General features: G+C 38.0%; 1 protein-coding gene across 1 annotated transcript in view; it reads left to right on the top strand.

Annotated features, from left to right (window-relative positions):
- The window catches only part of LOC107657269 (armadillo repeat-containing protein 4-like), a 61,862-nt gene that overhangs the window by 28,307 nt on the left and 8,621 nt on the right, over window positions 1-24,934 (top strand). The window contains 9 exon segments of the mRNA XM_016445302.1: window positions 5,666-5,812; window positions 6,454-6,663; window positions 7,512-7,745; window positions 9,195-9,305; window positions 9,474-9,628; window positions 17,789-18,031; window positions 20,588-20,702; window positions 24,105-24,293; window positions 24,529-24,750. Coding sequence (XP_016300788.1) covers window positions 5,666-5,812; window positions 6,454-6,663; window positions 7,512-7,745; window positions 9,195-9,305; window positions 9,474-9,628; window positions 17,789-18,031; window positions 20,588-20,702; window positions 24,105-24,293; window positions 24,529-24,750 — 1,626 coding nt within the window.

The following is a 24,934-nucleotide window of genomic DNA, read 5'->3' as shown; positions in this document are numbered from 1 at the left end:
TCAGAGACACAAAACAGCGCTGTGGCTGTGTTTGGAATGATTTTTGTTTGGAGAAATAGAGCAAAAACAGGAAATATGGTGTCTAAAACGCAAGTCTCTTAATATTAACTTCTTGTTTATTGAACCGTTGTAAAAAAACTGTCACATTTGTAATCATGGTAATTTTTGGAGAAAAACGGCACTCTAAACTATATGAAGTGGTATAAATGTATACATTTTCTGCCCCCGTGTCTTGAATTTTGTGATAATTCCAAATGCATTTTAATAGACTGATTCATGCAGTGAAAGAACGCACTCTAAATGCGCACGCGCACTAGTCTAACCTGCTAGACTTCATCATCTAATGTATGCACACTATGTAGGTGTTTTGTTTGCTTTTTGCGATATACTCCATAATATCAAATCGCACAACATTAAAACAACAATTACGATATTATCGCAGACCATACATATCGCACACCCCTATACTGTTTAGATTTTTATAATGCATTGTCTTTTTATCGATCCACCAGTTCACATTTAAAGCTCTGTGTGTTTGCAGGGTAAAAACATGGGTCGATTTTTGCATTGGTCTGAAACTCTGAACAAAACATCAGTTTTATTGAAAATGCTCATTCATTCTGACAGCAGGTGGAGCGTTTGGTAGAAATATAACTGTTTCCCCGGTAACGGCAGAACACAAAGCAGCGCAGCGCTGGACTTTGAACGTGCAGCGCTCGTGTTTATTCAATGAAATCATAGCCTTTTGAAGTTTAATCGTCACATTCAGCCATATCGCAATTCTGGTCTTTCAGTCCTCAAATTTAAGATCTCTTGAAATCATAATTAAGACTTTCTTGTACAATTTAAGACTTTTTAAGGCCTTAAATTTGATACAACAAAATTTAAGACTTTTTTTAAGACCCGCGGAAACCCTGGCAATATGCTGGGAGAAGCAAGTAAAAGTTTAGATCACATTCACTGCTGACCATGCTTTTCCACATGGCTTATAAACACACCAGATGACAAAAAAATGACCAATTAGCTGTGCAAACAATGTCATTAAGCTGTAACTAGACTTGATGGTTATAATATTAGCAAACTGAGGTTAACCTACCAGCTATGCCTTCTCATATGGTAACATTTTTACACGGTATATAACATTATTGCTAATGCTTACAAGCTAGCTGTGGTGCTTTACAACAACCTATACACATCTCGTTGTGTCTCATTATTATTGAAATAATTATGTTCACTGATTTGCGGCCGAGCCACAGGTGTACTGGGACCCGATGAAGGTGCTGTGTGCATCAGCTCTGAGTCTCACTCGCTTCTTGCTTCGGTATCCCATGTTGAACTGCATCATATCGCCGGGATGATAATCCTCCGGTCTAAATTGATCGTTAAGTTACATACCACCGCGTTTCTCGAAGCAGATGCATTAGTGAAGTCCCGTCTCTTCACCTGCACAAACGCACCCAATTCCACACCACCGCGTTTCTCGAAGCAGATGCATTAGTGAAGTCCCGTCTCTTCACCTGCACAAACGCACCCAGGCCCGGAAGATACCGTCCTTTTTCTTGTTAGGAAATCTGTGGACTCGATGTCCTGACAGGCTGGAGTTAGTGCAACCTCCACAAACACAATAATTTACCATGACGATGGTAAATTGAAATAAAAATAACTACCGAAAACACCCTGAATCACGCACGCTCAAAGCAGAGCGTGGCACACGACTCCCTCTCGTGACGTAATATGACGCGATGTTAGAAAAAAGTGGTCTGTCAAGGAAACCGTCACTTTTTCTTCTAAATTTGTGCCCTCACGTCTTGTAAAATATTTTCAAATCCTGCATTAACGGTTCATATGGTATTTTCATACAAGGTTATATATTAATTTGAAAAAAAATGTTAACCTGCAATATGCACTTTAAAGTATGGCTGTGTGATGTGATACTGTATGTGTTGTATGTATTGTAATATTTGTGACTGAATATTGTAATTTTGTAACAACATCCTGCCCAGGGTCTGCAGATGCAAATTAGCTTTATAGCTAACTCTGGCACAACACTTGTGAAATAAACTAAAACTAAAAACTATCCAATATATAGAGCTGTGTGATAATATAGCTTACATTTTGTGGCGTTATAAACAATCAGTTGAGTTTTAATATATAATATATTTTACTTTACTTTAAATAAATGCATCTTTGTACCTTATTTGCCCCTAAAGGGTACATGTTAGTACCTTAAAGAAATTATAGAAAAAAGTATGGAAATTATTCTATTTTAGTACCCAAAGTAATTAGTATTAAGTATTTTTTAAATGTTTTTGAAATTTGAAATGTCTCTTTGCTCACCAATGCTATATGTATTTGATCAAAAATACAGTAAAACAGTAATATTGTGAAATATTATTACAGTTTAAAATTATTGTTTTATATTTGAATACATTTTAAAATATAATTTATTCCAGCGATGTTAAAGTCTTTCAGAATGTAGGGGCCATTACTCTAGTCTTCATTGTCACATGATCCTCAAAATATTCTAATATGCTTCAAAAACATTGAAAAATCTTAATGATTCCAACTCAATGAATTAAACTTTATTAAAAGAGCTGTGTGATAATATGAAAGTAATAAAATAAGAACAAATGAACAAATTACAAGCAATAATAGCACAAATAAATGCAATAGAATAAAGATACAAATGAAATAAAAATTGCTTTAAGTTTGTCAGGTAGGTCTAACAGTGGTATTCAGGTACAAAATACCATAATGTATCAATTAAAATACAGATTAATCCATATTAAAGCTAAAGAAGTTATTCAGTCATTCAGAGCAGTGATTTTCTTTTATTCTTTTATTAACATTAATGACATAAGACAGAAGGTATATTCAGCAGCCGACACATCAGATTTTCTCCCAACTCCGTTAAGACTGCTTACGAAAATACTTGCCAATATGGGCACCAAGGTGACTGATTTTGTGTATATGTCCATTTAAGCATGATAAGATGCAAAAAAGCTAAATACGGTAATAGAGCGCTGTCTGACTTGTGGCTCTCTGTGTGCATGCTTTGGGTGTGTGCGCACAGAAAACAGCGCAGGAGTTCTGATTTGAGTTCTAGTTCTTGGCTAGGGTTAGCAAAGCTCCTGGCTCATCCTAGCCCCCCCCGTGGAGCCGGGCCTGGAGCTGAGATTTGCTATATATACACAGTAGTAAATGTAGTAACATCCCTAAGTAAGTTTGCACATCCTTGCAGTCACATATGAGAGGTGAGATAGCACAAACTCTAACATTAATGTGAGTATGGTGTATAGTGATTTCAAATGATAAACCTGTCAGTCATCCGTGTTCACAGCTTTTATCTGCGTGTGCATCTGTCCTGAACATCTGTCTTCACACCTCAGACTGCGAGTGAGGGCCCGTTAGATTCAAGACAGAGACATTATAAAAGACCTTCAGATGTTTTCTGATTTGTAAAGAATGTCTACAGCACGTTGAGACCAAAGCTGCTAGAAAATGAAAGCATATGAACATTGGATTTCTTTTTCCCTGGTATCAGTACTAAATATAGCTTCATGTTTTTACAAGGTTCATTGCTAGCACATCAAATGCTTTGAAGACGGAGAGAGTGGCAAGACAGAAAGTGCAGTGGATTCACTGCTAGTTTCGGTTCACATTTGATCCATCCACTTAATGTGGACAACACATGTGCTTTTTTTCTCTCACTCTTGCTTCTTTCTTCTTCTGTATCTTTCTGTCTCCACCTCTCTGACTATTTTTCTCACTTCTTATCACTGTCTCTGTCTGTCTCCTTTATCGCTCTTATTAGTTTCTTCATATTTCCCCACCCCTTTTTTCAACTCTGCCCTTCATTATGAGTCCTATCATGTTCTGATCTCTTTGATCTGATGTTCTCCTCTTCTCACATCCATGTTTATTGTTTTGTCTTCTTCCAAAACATACTAAATATAGCATGTTACTAAGTGAAAAAAGTGCTACTTTTTAGAGATGTGCAATACATAGTCACCATATCTGTTATTTTTTAATAATATGCCATGCCATCATCTAAAACTCATTTAAAGTTAATCTTAAAAAAACGCTTACATCAATTTAATAACACTGTTAAATGTAACATTTAGCAAATCTCAAATGACAGTGTTTTGATGCCTAAATTCCCTTAGCATTCATATAGCATTTAAGATGATTGATTTTATGTGTGTTTTATTTTATTTGAGATAAAATAGTATATATTTTAATATCAGCCATTTATTACTTATTGGCCATGATTATGAAAATAATTGCTTATTGTCTTTTTCTGTCTCTTCGCCATTCTTTAATTCTTCCATTCTATTTCACGCCACTCTTTTATTGCAAATAATATGCAATGAAGTCCCTGAAATCTTTACATTTAGTTCCCACTTAAGTACATTATTCTTTCAAAGTATATTATTTCCTTAACTACTCTTTTTTTAAATTATGCTAAAGTGTCCTACTTTTCACATGAGCTACTTGTTCCACTTGTATTACAAAACAGAATAAAATAGGTATGCAAACTGGGACGTACCATGCGTCTAATAAACAAGGGTGCGAGACTGGCCTAATCACTGGATCTTATCTGTTGCTCGTTTTATGAAAAAGAAACACAGACTTGAGTGTCACATTTCAAAGGCCTGCTGCACGAGCAGCATTACAGCAGCTTACATGCCTCTTTGGGACCTACTGCAACGAGCACAACGCCAGCCTCGGAGAGAAAAGCCTGTCTTTGTTTGCATTCATAAGAGCCGCTCCATAAAGAAAGGAGGAGAAAAACGAGGCATCACATTAAAAACACACGTGGAAGTAGAGTTTCTGGTGTTTTCTCTGGGGGAAAGCTGATCTTAGATCTGTGGTTTTGACCTAAACAAACAGCAATCACTAAAGAAGCCATAATTTCTTGATTAAAGATGATTAATAGTGTAGTATTTTTGCTGGATCCTCTGCTTTATTTATCTGTCACTTGCCCTTCTGTTATTTCATTCCAGCGATAAAAGACATGCCGTGAATGATATCAAAACCGCAGTCGTCTGCGATACATATCTGTTAAGGAGCTTGGACCAACAAATGCCACATGTTTGGTTTGTTGTACTCGCTGTGTAGGCAACTTCTGAGGAACGACCAGCCTAAAACACTGTGTATATAGCAACTGTCAAAACAGAGCTTTTTCTAAGGCCAATCCATTATGATCTCCAACATTTCAGAGCTTGTTTTCTTTTAATTGCTAACTTAGGTCATTGTCTATGGTTTCAGGCCGCAGCACAGCAGTAGTCTGTATCAAAGGATCTCTCCCCACCCCTGTTTATAGTCACAATACCAAACACTTGTGGTCAACAAAATAAGACTTGAAGGGAAGATAATTTTGGGGTGTGGGTCAAATGGGTCGAAAAAAGGGGTTCATGGAGAAATTACGCCGTTAATGCAAAAAATGCAAGAATTATATGATGCAAATGTGGCCGTGTACATCTGCCTTCACACTCACTCATATAACACATATAAAGTCATACAGTACTGTATAATGTCAGTGTGTCATTTCACGTTTTAGATGAATGAAATATAGAAAACAATAGCTGTTTTTGTTCATCTGCCTGTGGGTTATGATGGAGCAGCTAATGTAATTGCTGCACATGTGTTTGTGTGTGAACAGGGGGCTAATCAGACAGCCACAGTGATTGTGTTGTGCGCTTTAAGAGACTTTAACCTGGTCCAGGAGACGTGTCAGCTGGCTATCAGAGACGTGGGGGGGCTGGAGGTCCTCATCAACCTGCTTGACACAGATGACATCAGATGTAAAGTAAGTGCATCCAGACTCAATTAATTGGGTCAGAGGTCACCGCTTGAGTCTAAAAAATTTTATTTTTCTGTCTTTCATTTATTTAGTTTATATTTTTACAGATGTACACTACTGGTCGAAAGTTTGTGGCTGGTAAGATTTTTGATGTTCACAAGAGGCTTCATTTATTTGATCAAAATACAATAAAAACAGCAAAATTGAGAAATAATATTAAAATTTAAATATATTTAAAAATGTCTTATTCCTCTGATTGGCAAAGCTGAATTTTCAGAATCATTACTCCAGTCTTTAGTATCACATGATCCTTCAGAAATCGCTCTAATATACTTATTTGGTGCTCAAGAAACATTTCTTATTATTATGAATGTTGAAAACTGCTTAATATTTTGGGGGAAATTGGGATACACATTAAACATGCACAAGTGACACTTACTATTATAAAGGCATATCAAACCCAAATTTTTTTTTTTTTTTTTGACATGACAACAGTGAAGTAAAAGAGAAGTTGAAGCTTTCATAAAGTTCCAGCAAGTTCATAAATTTAAAAAAATGAAAACCCATACATTTCAATCAATTCAACAGCATTAGATATGTCAAGCAGTTATTTTAAAAATTGATACTTTAATCTCTCTTGCTGTTAGATTGGTTCTTTGAAGATCTTGAAGGAGATCAGTTGTAACTCTCAGATTCGGCAAACCATCGCTGATCTGGGTGGTTTGCAGACCATGGTGTCCATCCTGGACTCTCCTGACAAAGAGCTGAAGTGCCTGGCTGCAGAGACCATTGCCAATGTGGCCAAGTTCAGACGGGCCCGCAGGACGGTCCGACAACATAGTGGCATCAAGAGACTGGTGAGAAACATGAAATCTGTTCCTGTGTGAGTTTGTCAAAACAGGTTGACTATGATTAAAAGGAAAGGAGACAAAAGGATGAAGAATATGTTGAATGTACTTGCGTATACCATGCTCTATTTCTCCACTTGCTCTCTTTCTTTCGAGACTGTTTCTCCCAATCATTTACTATGCCAGCATCAAAGGGAGCACATTGCAGGTAAAAACAGATTGAATGTCGTGCTCCCCCTCATCCTGGCATGTGTGTTTATTGACAGAGTGACGCTCGGTATGATTAGGACTCGCGTGTTACTCTGTTCTGTATATTTACTCGGGGCCAGACTCGGACGTTCTCATTGTAGCTATCATAGATTAGTTACATTTAAAGACCCAGACCACCTCTGAACGGCACGCGTGTGTAATGCTGTGTTAGAGCGCCCTTTTTGGCTTGACGGCAGGGGAAACATAAAATTTACTCTTTGAAGGATGTGGTCATTTGTAGATTTTGGTGTGACAGTCTGAATTTTCAACCCCTTTTTAGTAACAGTCAATCTATGGCTGATGATGAATGTTTAGATGAATGTTGGCAGCTTCAGGGCAGGAGATTGTGTTCCACATCCTGCAGACTCAGTGATAGAAGTGCACTGAAGATGTCATAAAGTACACCATGACCTTATTAATAAAACATTCAAGTTTGTTTTGACATGACACGACTCTCCTACCTTAATGCAGAGTGAAATGAAAACAGTATAAAGCACAATAATGAAATAATAATAATATCATAGGAAGCAGAGTGACAAATCTATTGCAGTATTTCAAAGTTCAAGCACAGGAAAGTGCGTTTGAAAAGCTGAAGTTGTTTCTGGCAGGTGGAGTTGTTGGACTGCGTGCCTAATGGTGTGTGTCTGAGTGCGGAGCAGGAGAGGGACGCAGAGGTGGCGCGCTGTGGGGCTCTGGCTCTTTGGAGCTGCAGCAAGAGCACCAGGAACAAGGAGTCTATCCGTCGGGCCGGAGGAATCCCTCTGCTTGCCCGGCTGCTCAAGTCATCACAGAAGAACATGCTCATCCCTGTGGTGGGAACCCTGCAGGAGTGCGCTTCTGAGGTTTGCTTCATCATGTTGAACCAAAAGCAGATGCTTAAAATGTTTATTTGAAATTTCTTTAATAGCTACACTGAAATAAATTTAGTGTAGGATTCACTTTGAAGCAATTTGTACTCAGAAATTGCTAGTAAATCTCACAAATAATTACAAAGAAAAGGCAAGTAACTTTTTGATTAAACATCAAAAAAATCAAAATATTGAGAAAATCGCCTTTAAAGTTGTCCAAATTAAGTTCTTAGCAATGCATATTACTACAAAATATTACGTTTTAACATATTTACGGTAGGAAATGTATAAAATATCTTCATGGAACATGATCTTTACTTAATATCCTAATGATTTTTGGCATAAAAGAAAAATCTATAATTTTGACCCATACAATGTATTTTTGGCTATTGCTACAAATATACCCCAGTGACTTATGACTGGTTTTGTGGTCCAGTGTCACATATTATAAATTATGTTAGATGCACAACAGTCATGCATGACACAAAGAACAAACAAAATGCATAATAAAATTAGGGATAATTCAGTTAGATAATTATCATTTCGTTTTTGTGAGACCTTCATTTTTGTGGTTATTGTGCGATAAAATTACGAATTATGCAGGATCACAAAAAATGCGACATTTTGTTGATTTTCCGTCGGATTCAGGGATCGCAGAATTGCAAAAAACTGGAGTACAAAGACTGAAATATTATAGTATGTCTTTGTAAAACGTAGAAGAAAATTAAAATGGAAATGAATGCTATTATTCAGCAAATATACAATAAATAAATAATAAATGACAGTAGAGACATTTATGTTAAAAATGTTTCAAATAAATTCTGTTATTTTTAACTTTCTATTCATCATATGACTGGAAGTTCTTCAGCTAAATAAAATCAGCTTTGCCATCACAGGAATAAATTACATCTTAAAGAATATTAAAATAGAAAATAATAATTGAAATAATATTTCACAATATTTCGTTTTTGATCAAATAAATGCAACCTTAGTGTGGAAAAAAAATAATAATAATTATCTCACAGACCCCTAACTTATGAACAGTAGTTTAATTTTAATTCTAAATGTATTTTTATAACAATTATCTACAGTATATGCCATAGCATTATAAATAGCATTAAATACTTTAAAGTATATTTACATACACAAAAGTATTGTGAAACATAATGCAAGCTTCAAATGCTATATTTAAAGCCACTCAATACACACTCAGACACTTGACTGAAAATAGCACGCTGTTCATGAAACCTTACTTTTGACTGGCAGATTGTTTCTATTAAAGGACCAGTTTGAAGATGTGAATGACTGTATGAGGCCAGAAGCAAGAAACCCTAGGATGAAATAAGCGCTATGCCGCTGCACGCAGTGTTGTTTGGCAAGGCAGAGTGGTTTTTACAGTAGGTGTTCAGCGTAGAGAGTCATTCTGCATGTTTGTGTTGGCAGAAGAGCTACAGAATTGCTATACAGACTGAGGGCATGATTGAGGATCTGGTGAAGAACCTCAGCTGTGACAACCAGGAGCTCCAAATGCACTGTGCCAGCGCTATCTTTAAGGTACGGCCGTACACACTCAACTACACTTTTCTTTGGCACCGTATAAAAGGGCTGAGGTTGGAATGAAAATACTAGTTTAGCCCTGGCTCTGATTGTCAGTGCGGCGTACATCTCGATGCTGCCTAAATCTGTGTACTATATGTGTGTGCGCCTTCACTCCTGTGTTAGTGTGCAGAAGATAAACATACCCGTGATTTGGTGCGGCAGTACGACGGACTGAAGCCACTGGTCATGTTGCTCAACGAAGCTGAAAACAAGCAGTTACTAGCTGCCACGACTGGAGCCATCTGGAAATGTTCCATCAGCTTGGAAAATGTAGCTAAGTATGTGCATGTAACTGCAGAGCTTCTGCACAAACATTTCTTGCATTTTTCAGAAAAAATATGACAGTTTTCCTCTTAGAACAACCATAATTACTCATCATGTGTGGAAGAAATATTTCATACAGTATATTAATTCACATCATTTATCAAAAATTAGAAGAAGTTTGACATTTCTGATCTTGCAAAATACAGGTCTTAATTCTATTCCATTCCTAAAAATCAAAAATTCATTGTGTGGTCAATAGACATTTTGATCTCAGTGTGGCATATTTAGACTAGGAGGAGTCAAGTCAATGTGAGATGCGTAATTGGCTCCAGATTTGGTCAAATTGTGCACCACTCATGAAAAGAGGTCCTTCAACTTAGTGAAGGACAGAGGATGTGCAATCAAACGCAGCCTTCGTTTTTATGAGATGTCTCATTAGTTCACTTCTAACGCTCAGATTTTCCATGGCTCAAAGCTGTCAACCATTGTCCATCTGAGTCTGCGCTGAGTGCAGCTACAGAAGTGATTATTTGAAGAGAGAGCAAAAGTTTTTATAAACTCTGTGAATGAGCTCTGATCTTTTATGATGACTTTTTGCTAGAGGAATGCGAATTGTTCTTTCACCCATACTGCTAACAAAAGATGAAGTAAAGTGTTGATTTTATAGACACCCGTGATGTGTTAGTCGAGGCCGTTGCTCCATTAGTGGCAAGTGGGCTGTGGGAGATGTGGAATGCTTCTCTGAAACAGTCATGCTGTAATAATCAGGAGTGTAAGCTGAAAGACTCTTAAACCGTTTGTCATGTAAAGCACACTGGTCTTTATTCCAGCATCACTTAGCTCAGTGAAGATGATGACCATCCTGGAGGCTTTCCTGGTGTAATTTTTCTGGCGGCTGATGTCTTTTAAGCCAGTCATTTTCCCCCATAAATACAAAAAAACCTTGGAATCATCAACTGGCTTGCCCATTCTGTCACACAAGCACTCTCATATAAAAGTGATTTACACATATTACTTTGCTTTGCAGTATGCGTTTGGGGACATGTACTCTACTGGGCTCAAAAATGCATTTTTTAATTCCACTATAAATTTTCAGGTGTTATTTTCACAACTTTGAAGCCAAGGAGCTGATAAATCTACATTTTTAGTTTATGATAAGAGCATTTTTTTAGTATTTTATGGGATTGTTATAGACTAGGATCTGTAGAAGGATCTACTGTCTGGCCCCACACCAGCCGCAAATAGAATAGCATTGAAAGAGGAATTCAGAGGGAGGCTGGTGTCTGAAATGGCCCAGTAGCAGCATGGCTGCTCTCTCTCCACCTCATAAGTCAAAGCTGACAAAAGCTCATTATGCGTTTACATCAGGTTTAGTTTGCTGAAACTGGAGGCAGGTGCCCCATGCCACATTCAATTCACTTAATGTCCCATTAGCCAAATAAGTGTCCTTTAAGAAAAGTAATGCTCTGTGAAAACATTCAGTTGTTAAGATTGGGGCCACGGTAATACCTCTGAAGAAGCCTCGTTGAAACTTATGCTTAAAAGTGAGATTAAACAAGCCAGTAAACAAAGTGTGTTTACTGAAAACACTACTGAAGTGTAAACTCCTGTTCACACCGGAAAAGATAACTATAACCAAAAAGATTTTAAAAATCATTCTGGAGAATAGTGGAGTTGTTTACTGAAAACACTACTGAAGTGTAAACTCCTGTTCACACCGAAAAAGATAACTATAACCAAAAAGATTTTAAAAATCATTCTGGAGAATAGTGGAGTCCCAAGTCACAACTAAAAAAAATAACAATACAGAAGAACAATACTGTTTTCTATGGAGCCCCTAAAGGGACATGGTGGTGGAAAAAAATCAGAGTGAGTGAAAAAATTTGGGGTGGGAGGAAAAAATATTTTTCAGATTTTTTTCGTTCTCTCGCAAAGCTTTTGCATTCCCTCAAGAAACTTTGCGTTCCCTCACAAAACCAGTTGAGTTCGGGCAAACACTTCCTGTTTATTTTATAGATTGTAGTGGTTCATACAGCTCCATATGTTCATAATGGAGCGGTTCATAGAGTTTCATTTTGAACTTGGACGAAATAGTCAGTGCATGCTTATCAAGGCACAGTTTTGGGACATTCTAAAATGCTTAAAGGGTTAGTTCACCCAAAAATGAAAATTAGAAAATTAAACTGTGTTTTACTCACCCCAGAGGCATCCTAGGTGTATATGGCTTTCTTCTTTCAGACGAATCCAGTCGGAGTTATATTAAAAATTATCCTGGCTATTCCAAGCTCTATCATTGCAGTCAGCAGGTGTTGCAGTGCTTCAGTACAAAAGAAGTGAAATAAAAACGGGATTCGTCTGAAAGAAGAAAGTCATGTACACCTAGGATGCCTCGGGGGTGAGTAAAACGCAGCCTAATTTAAATTTTTGGCTGAACTAACCCTTTAATGTAAAACACTGGAGGACTAAATTCAGCACACACCTTATTAATAAAGCATACAGACAAGAAGAATAGCCCAGAATATGAACGTAACCTGGTAAATTGCAGGTTAAAAGCATATCCCCCATAGAAAGAAAACAATTAATAGACTAAGACGGTGGTATAAAAAGGCCGAATTCGGTATACAGTTTATTAATAAATTATACATGAAAGCAGGGTAAGCCCAGAATATGAACAGAAGTGTTTTCCTCCCATAAAGAAAACGTGGCTTAATGAAGACGGCGATAAAAAAGACCAAATATGCTATAGAAATTATTAAAAATAGGCTATATTCTGTGTACATGCAAGCAGATGAGCCCATATGAACTGAATTGCATGCTAAGCATTTCCCCATAGTAAACCGCGCTTAATGTGGCTTAATATAAGAAGACAGTGATATAAACAGCCCAAATTTTATATTTTATTAAAAATATACTACAGGCAATCAACGAAGTAATCCATTAAGCCAGTGGTTCTCAGACTTTTTTACAGTGGCGTATACCCCCTAGGGCATTTAGCCTAACATTCTTCTGAGTACCCCCACTTAGACCGCAGTCACACCTTTTCCATTAAGGGACAATATTTGCCCCCTTACAATGATTTACAGGTGCATTTTTACCATTATAGAGGCAAAGTTTTTCTAGCCTTATTAATCGTATGTCATGTTTTATGTCATATTCTTAACATTCCATTAAGTGTATGTATTATTAATATAATAAATAAAGCAATAAATGAGGCAAAACGAAGTGATACTTGTAGATTCAAAACTAAAATCGCCAGTAGGTGGCGGCAAGTCTAATGAGCAAGGCATCGCGTCATTCATTTATTCAGTAACGAAGCAAATGGTTGTAGTTATGAATGGGTTATTAATCAGTACTCTCCGAAATCATTCAAAGCTGCAGATTCATTCACTAACGAAACACAGCTGTTGCTTGGAGACGCACAACAGTTCTGTTGCGGATTTCGTTGAAACTATTATTTCGTTGTAAAATATAACAAACAATATTGGCAATATTGTGTTTAAAATGTAAAACTTAAAATGTACACTTAATATTGCCTTTTTTGTTGAACTGTTATATAAAACCAATGTCACATTTGCAGTCTTTTGGATATTCAGGGAAAATTGCATTCTCGTAGGTTCCAGAGTGAAATAAGAATGTAACAGTGTTCGCTTTATAAAATTGAGCTAATAATCTTTTATATTATTGAATCTTCAAACTGAAGACTTCGAATTATGCCCTTCTGTAAGTGACAGAGTATTTTTATGTTTCAGCGATTTGATCGCGCCGGCACCTCATGCACACATATTCATTGCAAACAGCGCGGCCTGTTCATTATTTAAAAAAAACAACATAGAATCACCAATACAGATAAAATGTTACACAGTCAATTTAAATAGTCTGTATTATAGTCTGTGCCTTACAGCGTGAGCCCTGTTCCACTCCAGTCCGGCACATTTTTGTTCATTATGATTTTTTTCCCCGTCGATATTGGAATGTACAAAGCCCAGTTAATTTAATAAATAATGGTTTAGCTTCAAATATATTGCGAATATGGAAACATTTGGATTTGTGCTGAATGAGAGCGGTTCGTTTCAGTTTCGCTTTAAATTAGGTTTTGGCTTGTTTATAGCTGTTCTGGGCTTTTCTGCTTTCCTGTGCATAATAGGCTATATTTCATTAATAAACTGAGTACCATATTTTGGTTTTATACCGTCTTCATCTATTAGTCTCCCTTAAGCATTTTCTATAGCCTAACGGTTTTCTATGGGGGAGAAAGCTTAACGCTGCATTCATGGCTATGTGCTTTACTGATAGTAATGCTATAAGGTTATTAATATTACAATTGTTATTAGTATCAATAGCATTTATTAATACCGAATTGGGCCTCCAATGTCACTGTTATAGTACATTAAGCCACATTAAGCGTTTTAGAATGTCCTAAAACCGTGCCTTAAACTATAAGCAAAGCTGACTGTATTTGAACTTGAGTCCAAGTTTAAAATAAAACTCTATTAACCGCTCCATTGTGAACGTACGAGCTGTATGAACCACTAACTTACAAGCTGTAAAGTAAACAGAAAGTGTTTGTCCGAACTCAACTGGTTTTGAAAGAGAACGCAAATATCTTTTGCGAGAGAACGCAAACTATCTTTGCGAGAACGCAAAAGTTTTGTGAGGGAAAGCAAAAGTTTTGCGAGAGAAAGCAAAAAAAATGTTTCCTCCCACCCCAAATTTTTTCCACCCATTCCGATTTTTTTTCCACCACCATGTCCCTTTAGGGGCTCCGTAGTTTTCACATAATTTTTTTGTTTTTTTCTCCAGGTGATGACCAATATTGTTCAAGGGGCTTAATACTTAAAGGGATACTCCTCCCAAAAATGAAAATTATGTCATCATTTACTCATTCTCCTGCTGTCCCAGATGTATATGGCTTTCTATCCTCTGTGGAACACAAACAGAGATTAGAAAAAGTAATCGAGCCAACTGTCAAATGAGTGTTAGTTCATTTTGTGTGGTTTTTGATGCATTAACTTTGAGGGTCCCATCAACCTGCTTTTTATGGACTGACAGAGGTGGATATTTTTTTTTTTTTTCAGTTTTTTTATTAAGATTCTGTTGAAGAGAAGTCTTTTTGTTCTCAAAACACAAAATTTTTATGATTTCTTTCTTACTTTTGCAACACATTTTTCAGTATATTTTATACAGAACAGGGTCTTTTTTATCAGTGTATTAGTTCTTATATCAACTCTTTATCTTTATCCAGAACATAATAAAAATTAATTTTATGCTAGATGTGCCAAACCAGAGTTACACCTCTCTCACTTTTGTTGTGTTCACTTGAGCAGGTGGCTGGTTTAAAGTTTTAGACGTCAGCTGTATAGAAAACCACTGTGTTACTGGCAGAATGCAAACTTGGACATGAAGAAAGAACTGGTTTTATTACAATTTTTTTGTACAACATCAAGGTCGAACACAGCATTTGGAATAAAACAAACCAACCATTTATGTAAAATTAAATCTGCCAAGGGAGTGGAGCGGTAGGTCAGTGATCATTTACCAGGGAGTGTTTTCCCAATCCATCTCGGTCTCGGTGTAAGCGCAGTGTGCCTTTTCAGAAACAATCAAGGCCTGGCGTTTTAAGGCGAAAATCATTTCAGAATGTATTTTACAGTGGTCATAATTTTGAGGTGCTTTTCCTCCTTATTTTTCTGAGAGTCCTGGTGTTGCCAGCAGCAGACAGCATGTCTTTGTGTGGCTGATGAGAGGGGTGGTCACGTGAGTCCAGCAGAAAGAGGGGTTCAGGGCTGGGTCGAAGGAGCTTTTAGAAGGTGGTAGTGACTGAAGAGGATGTGAGACCTCCACAAATGTGCTGGGAAAGGCATATGTTAACCTGATTAATGATGCATAAAATTTTTATGAAGAAAAATATTATAATGATTATGCTCATAACCTTAATTTTATTATACACAAAGGGTGATATTCACTGGAGTTTTTAGTTATATAGAGCTTTTAATGCAATATCACAGCCATCTATGATCTTTCAGCTAAGAATTCACGAAATGCTTAATTACGTACTAATTTCTAGTGATGAATATTCTAAATATGCCAAAATAATTGAAATGGACTGAAATCACTGACCGAAACAGTGACTTTTAATTAATGCCATCCAATGGAGAGTTTTTACCTTGTCAGCACTTCACCGTTACCAAAACAGATGCTGGAGCAGCAATTTGTAAAATTTGTTTGGCTAAGATATTGAGAGGTGGCTTATTACTGAAGAACTTCACTACAATAATTTGAACAGCATACGGTGTTCCATTTCCCAGTTACCCAAATTTAATTACCAAAATTTTAGCCAAATTAACACTTGGTTTCAGTGTTTCAGTGAAAAATAAAATAACATAAAATAAATAAATAAAAATGTGCATCACTACTGATTTCCCTTATTTTCCCACGGCAGTGCCATCAAAGTCCATAATTGTTTCATTTTGAAATTACTGTCCTTTGCTGTTGCTAACTCTGACCAGCTTTACAGAACACCCCATAGAAATTAACTGGAGATTTCTATGAACAGTGAAATACTATATAAAATGTGCTCATAAAGTAGTAACAATTTATTGGAAATTATTCTTAAATGGGCTGGAATGACGTGACATAGCAAAGCATTTTATCTGATGTTTTTCTTCAAAGAAACCTAAATTACACAATAACATGATTAAAAACTGAAAAGAATTGTGGGAAAACGATTCTCAAAGTAAACTGAAAAAAGAAAAGCATAATTGGAAATGAATTGGAACTGAAAACCTTAGTTTAAAATTGCATGTAAAACTATATCTCCATTAATCTACATTAGAATAAAAGTATAAAAGCTTGTCTGAGAAAATGGGTGAAAGCAACAGTTGCTAAGTCAGGAATGTTTTAGCTGTGGGTCTTAGCAAATGGACAACTGTTTTGGGTTTTTTGGTCACTTAGAGATCTAAAAATTATTTTTGCAGTCTTTAGGATGCCGTTAGGAGCTCTAAAACAGTGCATGCTCACTTTTTAACCTTTTTTTTTTTTGGTGGTAGCGACTGACCGGTGCTGTTTCATGTTGTTTCTCTTGGCATGATTATTTGGCAGGTTGATGTTGGCTTTACAAAAATAGACAACACCCACAGTCCATTAATCAGAGGTAACATGTAATTGCTCCACAACTTTAATGTAGCATGCTGATAACACTTCACTGATGGCATCTCTGTTTTACATGTTATGTTTAAGTGTAGGCCTGACCTTTTTTCTGACTTTTATGCTTTGCTAATTTTGGCAGATTTAAAAAAAAAAAATCTGTTTTACTTGCAAGAAAATGTTTGGCTGACTTTGACCAGAGCCAAGTGACCTTGGACACTCAATGGTCTTCAGGACTGCTTAGCCAGAAACCGTAACTGTGAATAAAAACAGCCATATAGCTTAACCGTACATCAGAGTTTAGTTGAGGCTCCCTGCAACCACATTATATGCCTTTTAAATGTTTACTGTAGTTCACCACTACTTGGCAAACAAATCCAAAAAGCTCTTACCAAAAGCTCTTGTTGTCTTGCTCCAAACCAGAAAATGTGGTCATTGAGCATAAATGCATATTGAGCGCAGCGTGGGAAATGTTGCGGTGATAAAGCATCACCGGATTAATTCTCCTCCGAGATATCCACAACCCATACGAATGCTTCCTGTTGCTATTTAGGGTTTTGAGTCTTCATGTTTTTATAATCCATTGCATGATGGAAAAAAATGCTTCATCTAATTATAAACAAACCATTTCATGTTTTTGTGTCCATTGAAGAAGTTTCCTTCGGAGCAATATTGACACAACTTGCTCTCTTTCATGAAATTCCCATGGATTTCCCATTATCCCATCAGCTACCACATTTAAACACACAGGGGAAAATCTCACTATTCATTACAAAACTTTATACAGCTTTCAACAGCTGTGATTTAAATATTTTAAAGTACAAGCAAGTGTGTTCACAGAGGAAATGTGCCCAGGTTTGGGAAAAAAAAGAGCACCATAAATGCTTGTTGTGTGGAAGCAACAGGAAATGGTATGTTTCTTGGAGATAAGCAATTGATGACTTGGTATATTGAGTCCTAGTATTTTTTAATTGAAAATGCTTTGGGCTTGCATATGAGTAATAATTTCTTGCTCTATTTCTCTCTCACAGGTTTCAAGAGTATAAGGCACTAGAAATTCTGGTAGGTCTGCTCAAAGACCAACCTGAAGAGGTACTTGTTAATGTAGTGGGTGCATTGGGAGAATGTGCCCAAATATCGGAGAATCTTGCCACTATCCGCAAAAGTGGTGGTATCCAGCCTTTGGTCAGCTTACTCACCGGCACCAACCAGGCCCTTCTGGTCAACGTCACAAGGGCCGTGGGAGCCTGTGCCACTGACCCTGAGCACATGGTGTAAGTCTTACCTCTTACCACAACATTCTTGAATGTGTCCTTTACAAATCAAATACACTCTGCACTGTATTACTATAACACATTTCCCTGTGCTCATATTAGACTGTTTTCACTGTTTTTGTATTACCTAATCAACCTGGATCCAAAACAGTTGTCCAGAAACAATCCAGCAGCTGACAATGCTCATAGTATCCAACCTTGGCCTTGTAATCCCTCTCACTGTTGCCATTGGCTCGGTTTAGGATGACAAGGCATTGTTCTTGTTCTTTGTAAAAGATTCCATGTTCACCGCTTCTGCGGCGGATCCAACGGGCCCTGGGATGTGCCACTTGACCAGTCTCCGTGCTCCGCACATGCAGGGCAAGAGCCCTCAGCCCTGGTTTTGTAATTACAGGCCTCGGAGATCTGTGTTTACTCTACCTGCTGTGAGACTCATAGCTGCGGCCAGGGTGTAGGCCTTTTATTGTCTCAATGCGGTCAGTTTGTATAAGCTGTAAAGCACTTCTGACAACGGCCATTAGACTTGCTAAACAGAAACAGGCAGGCGAGCATAAGCACAGATGAGTACACAGAATGTCTTTTTAGCTTACTGTACTAGATTATGGTCTGTATTGAGTGTCATACAATAAAAACACTGTGAACTCATGAAATAATAGGAAGAAACATATTTTAGGGTGCTCTCACAGGCTGCATGCAAAAACAAACCAACAACACGACCCTAGTGGTGACATATGGTTAACAAACAGAAAAACAAGTATCATTGTCTTTAATATATGCAGAGCACAGAACTGCCATCTAATTCACAGAGATTTGAGTATCGGTTTTTCTGTATATTTAACACATCTGACTCTAATTGCTTTTACAAGACTGTTATAGACTGCAGTCCCCTTCTTAATTAATGCTGGACACAAATGAAGAGTGTTTTGTTCCCCTCTCTTCGGCACCCAAGCTCACACAGCCTTTGTCTGAAAGATTAATACATTTATGGATGTGAGCAACCACAGTGGTGTAGTAAAAGTCCACAAAGCTTGTTTTTGAAGAAATAAGGTCATTCATTTAATTTTAACTCTTTGAGTGACCAAGAACTTCAGTCCTGTAGACCTATGTACCAGCTCTTGAACATGCTGTTCTTGTTTTCTCATGGAATCTATATTTAGGACTTGTCTTTTTGTTCCCATTTCCTTGTAGTAACAGAGTCTTTTTAATGTTTTTTCATTCCTCTTTGTTCCGTGTTGATGGTTTATTTTGAGAATTAAGCACAGTAGTCTACAAAGCAATTAGCATAGCTCATATTTGATGACAGTTTTCTTTCATAGAACAGCTTGTTCAGGCCTGCTTCTGAAATTAAAAGCAGTAAAAGGAATTCATGACGGTCTGTCCTCCATATAGTACAAAATAATCTGGAACTCAAAATTATTGTTCAGTTTGAAAACATACTAATTACCTTTTCAAAATGATTTATTGAAATATTAGATCTTTATACATCTAAATGGCTAAATTAAACAAAATTTTCCATTGTTGTTGTCAAACACACAAACTTCCATGGCTAAACCAGCCCAGGAACTGATTTCTAGATGCATCCTACTACTGTAGTGTTGAGTGCATCTTACCTGTTCAAGTGCAATATTATGTCCTGCTCCTAAAGGATTTAGTGGCCTCTTGGGATAGTGTGGGGCTCTCCCTGTTATCATGCTTCTCAAACTGATTTATTATGAGGATGGGGTCGGGGGGTACGCTTGGCGTTAAGATGGCTCTGACCAGTGCTCAGACCGGCCTCCGTTCACTGCCTCCCCACTTTGCGGCGTGGTTTAGCAATTATGACAGCATTGAATGTCGGCCTTGTCGCTGGATGCACACATGGGAAACAGGTTGCATATTATTTATACCTGACAAACGGACCGCACTGAAGAGTCATTTTCCCGTTCTTCCCAGAGCCTGACTACATCCTTTAGTAGAATCATATCCGCAACATGAAATACAGCCTGTTCTTAAGTAAACCTCACTCAGAAGCAGTGAAATATAGAAAGACTTGTCTCTAAGAATGTTTGACTTGGAAAACGTACTTTCTCTGGGTTTTTTCCTCCTCTGAGTCGCCAACAGGAACCGAGTTAAACGGTGTGCTCCGTGCAAGTGTGTGTGAATGTGTGTTTGTCCACGGTCCGCTATAAATATCCGCACGGACCGCCTAAAAGCATTGTACGGGTCAGGCCTCGGCCAGGCTGATGCAAACATGTTTTAATGGAGTTGTTGGAAGGTTTGGAAGGTGAGCAGGGGGTACCGGCGTAAGGGACTGAGCAGGTGGGATGTGATGGGAAAGCCATGCTGAGCAGTTTTCTGATCTGCTACTGGAATGTTTTCATCATCACACCAGGAGGGATAGTCTGCTGCAAAAGCCAAACTGAACCCTGGGAAAAACAGACATGAGCTGTTGGGAAAACAAGTCATGAGCTTACTCTGTACATTGCACTGTAAACTATGTAATGGGGGGTGATAAATCAGGTTGGTGTGACATCTCTCAGTATCCAGAAAATACAAGTTGTTATTCTTCTCTCTCAGGATAATCGATCGTCTTGATGGTGTACGTCTTCTTTGGTCTTTGCTGAAGAACCCCAATCCAGAAGTTCAGGCCAGTGCTGCCTGGGCCATCTGCCCCTGCATTGAGAACGCAAAGGTATGTTTAATTATGCCCAGTTTCGAAACAGGTTCATCTGTATCTTGCCATGTTGAAATGATGGTGTTTCAATAAACACAATAGAGAATCCTCATAAACTGAGTGCTATTGCCATTGTAGATATGCAAAATCTTGACTAGAGAGATGCACAAATTGTCCAAATCTAATGCCTTTGTGGTGTCGGTGCTTAAAGAACACGAAGAACAAAGAAGCTTACGCTTGCAAACGAACTACTAAATGCACATTTAACCTAGAGCGCTGCCCTCGATATCATTAACTTTCTACCAATCCACAAGTAAACATAGAAATCACACGTTCAGAATTACAACATCCAGTATATGGACAAAGCAGTTGGTTTCATCTATATATAGGATATAAATCTCATAGCTGGCACAGAGCAAGTCTGCTTTCTTGAGCCTCTTGTGTAACGCATTAACACAAATGCATTATTGTTCCTGTAGATTATCAGCACAGTTGCAAATACAAGAGCATTGTTATATAATGTATGTTTATTTTTTTTTTATCTAAATCAAAAGTTTTCTGCTTCTTCCAGAATTTCTTCTTTTCTTTCTCTTTATAGCGCCCTGGCTGTGATGTGTCGCTAAAACAATGCAGGTTCACTTCATGGACTGCAATGGGTCAGCAGCCCTTAGTATGTGCATTGAGGGAGAGGAGAGTGAGAGTTGGTGGCAAGGGCTATGTGAAATTACGTACCCATCCAGACCAGGAACCTGATCGGCCTCACAGCAGCAGTTATTTGGATAAAGGCCCATGTGGATTGAGTTAGCAGCTCCAGGGCCAGATTTATGAGAATCATGCTTGAGGAACCGCATCTGGGGATTTCAAAATCCCTACCAGTGCACAAACGCGTGCTTACTATGAATCATCTAGTAATTATTAGCTACTGTAAGATAGTTTAGCATGTAGTGTTGTCTGTTTTAACAAGGACCATACTTAATTAGTCCAAAGAATCAAGGTGTGGTCACTGATGATTTCTGTGAAGTTTTGTATGCAAAATGTATGAAACACAGCTCACACAGAAATCACTTTCAAACCAAACACTTTTCTGTTGGTTAACAATGTGAATCAACTTGAGCCCACTATGAAATCTGTATAGGAAAATCTTTTGCCCTCCACAAAATCCCGGATCCTGTGTATTTCATGGACAAAATGTATTTTGTCCATGAAAATTTGTCTAACAATGACAAACGTGGCCTCACATTCACAATGCAGTTGAGTATGTACTCAGTGTTACTAGTATGTACTGATTAAATGTAAATCTTGAAAATGCAATGTAAAGGCTCTGATATGGTGAAGTTTTTTGTTCTTCATATCTAGAAAGAAGGTAAAACAGCTGAACAGCGGCATAATCTTTGCAAACATATTGCTGGGGGTCACATATTTTTGAACCAATGGCAGTACGTAGTTGTTAACAATTGGTACGAAGTTTTTCTGGAAGTTCTGCCAGACTGCTTTGAATCAAACACCTTTTTGGATAGATTTTCTTATTTTTCCTTGTTTTCATTAGAAATACATTGGCTTCTTAAAAGGCGTGACACACTGAACTGTCTGTCAACCTGCACCAGTGACACTAGTCGGGCATGTTGAATCGGCGGCAGAGCCTTTCGGTGAGAGAGATCACTCTGATTGGCTGTTCAGCTTGGGGAACTAATGCACGAAAAATTGGAAGTGATGAAAGCATATAAAAGATGAAGCCAAGAGAGCATAGAAAGAGCTCAACTAATATTCAAACATATTCAAAGAAGCTTTGTAGCGAATCCGTAGTAAGGCAAGCACTGCTTTGTTTATGGTTTGCATATCCGCAGTCCTAGGTCTTCCGGTGAATACAGGCTACTGCCACCTGCTGGTATGGAGAGTTGTTTCCTCTCATGCAGGTGCAAAATATATGTGCTAGTTGGTCAGTGGATGTAATATTTGCGGTGTGTATAAGCACAACCAGAAGCAGATGACGTGAGGAGACACCATAATCTGCTTTTGTTGCTTTTGATGTGTGCTTTAAATTAAAACCTCTTCCAAAAGCGTTAATGTAAACATTAAAATGTTATACCTCACACTCAATTCCCTGAATGCTATAATTTGTTGTTAGTGCAATTCTCAAATTTTTCTCTCTCATATTCACACTCTCAGCATCTTGTTCTTCCCTTTTTCTCTCTTGGGCCTTTTCCTTTCCCTCTTTCAGCTTGGCTTACATTGGTTTTTGTACACTGTTTGTGTTTCATCCGTTCTCCCTCTTTCTCCTTCACTCTTCCTCCCTCTCTGCACGTCTCGCTTCGTGCTGTGTTTGCTGATGTGGAACTTAGTTTGGGATGTTTTTGTGGGCCGCTCATCCTTTGGCATCACTTTAGAGGCTCACCCTGCTCTGCACGCATGACCTGCTCTGGGTCTCCTCTTCTCTTTCTGGGTCTGCAGGGTGGAAGGCTGATTTCTGCTGTGCTGTGTACAAGGGTTTATTAGGGTTAAGCTGTGTTGTGAAATACAGGGTTATAGAGGGACAGACTTTATTGTTCTCAAGAGAACCCCCGGAGGACTGTACTTACAAGAGAGTCAGGGACTTTAGACTTTGTTCTCTAGGTTAGGAGACTCCAATTCACACAAAGCTTAACTCAAGTCACGGTTGGGTAGTGTTGTATATGACCAGAACAGAAGCAGCAACCTGTGGTACTCCATAATCATTCCTTGTCATCGCAAGTGACAACTTTATTCAGTAAAAATAGCAGGTGGGAATACAAGATTGGGTTGTTTACTGAATGTTTGGCTTTATCTGATTCCAAAACCATAATTATATGCCTCTGTACCATCAATAAAGATATCACTGTACTATTTTATAATCGTTCTAAACAGTCTGGTGCCATGCTGGCATGCTACATACCCTCTGGCACAACTGAAATGACTGGGCTGAATATAAAAGAGTGCCTAAAGTTGCCATTTCTGTGCAATATGTGTGGGCTTGTGTGTTTTTTAAGCCCAATGTTCTACTGTGGTTGACCCTCTACTTTGGCATGAGCTTTCATGTGACCTGAGGCCTTTGGGTGAAAGCGCGTCCTCCATCATGGTGCCACCAAGCCTAAAACAAGCACTGCTTTACACACACGAACAGACAAAGGGAAAAATAGCAAATGCTCCTTTTTTTTCAGCCATATTTCCTCTCCGAGGTGAGTATATTCTCTAGGTAGTGTGGACTGATTGAGTTTGACATGTACCGGTTTCATATGTGACAGAATGAGTACAGACCTGCAAAATCTCACAGCCTGCGTCTCATCCCAAAGCATCTCCATGTATCATAAGAGAAATGTGGCTATTCTCAATAGTTCAGTGAATGATTTAACATAAAAATAAACGTTTTCACAATTCATGACATTTTCTTGTTTTCTCTGTGTTTAGGATGCTGGAGAAATGGTGCGTTCCTTTGTGGGTGGTTTGGAGCTCATTGTTAACCTGCTAAAATCACAGAATAAAGATGTGCTGGCCAGTGTTTGTGCAGCCATTGCCAAAATTGCTAAAGATGTGGAGAACCTGGCAGTTATTACAGACCATGGTGTGGTTCCCATGCTGGCCAATCTCACCAATACTGTAAGTGCTGATCTAGTCATGTTTCACATTACAAATTCACTTCTCTGAAATTAGAGGCATTTTTGTTATTCATATTATATTTTGTTATTTTGTTATTGTTATAATATTAATGTACTTTTTCTATTACTGAAAATGTAACCGTATGTTCAATGGTAACCATACTAAAAATGTGTATCCGTCAATACTCGATTTAATTAGGTTTTCTCTGTCTCCCTCTCTTTGTGTGATTGTACAGGGGGACGATAAGTTACGGCGGTACCTGGCAGAAGCCATCGCCTGCTGCTGTAAGTGGGGGAGTAATTGTGTATCATTTGGGGAAGCTGGAGCTGTAGCCCCACTGGTACACTACCTTCGATCAAAAGACCCTTCGGTGCACCAAGCGACAGCCCGGGCTCTGTTTGAGCTGTCTAAAGACCCTAACAACTGCATCACAATGCATGAAAACAGAGTAGTCAAGGTATTGCATGATCTAATTTTTCGCATTGCTAGCTGAGAGCTTTCTCCAAAGTACAAGCAGGGTTGGCATATGAAAACATCACTAATAAGCTTTGAGAGGATGTATTTCAAACTATTTTTGACCAATGAGGGCAGGAGAACAAGGCATGTTTTTTTTTTGTTTTTTTTTTGAAGGGGGTGGGGGT

Source organism: Sinocyclocheilus anshuiensis, unplaced genomic scaffold, assembly GCF_001515605.1.
Source record: "Sinocyclocheilus anshuiensis isolate Anshui unplaced genomic scaffold, SAMN03320099.WGS_v1.1 scaffold159, whole genome shotgun sequence".
In the NCBI taxonomy this organism is placed as follows: Eukaryota; Metazoa; Chordata; class Actinopteri; order Cypriniformes; family Cyprinidae; genus Sinocyclocheilus; species Sinocyclocheilus anshuiensis.
Note: the sequence above shows the minus strand (reverse complement) of the source record. Positions and strands in the feature narration are given on the sequence as shown.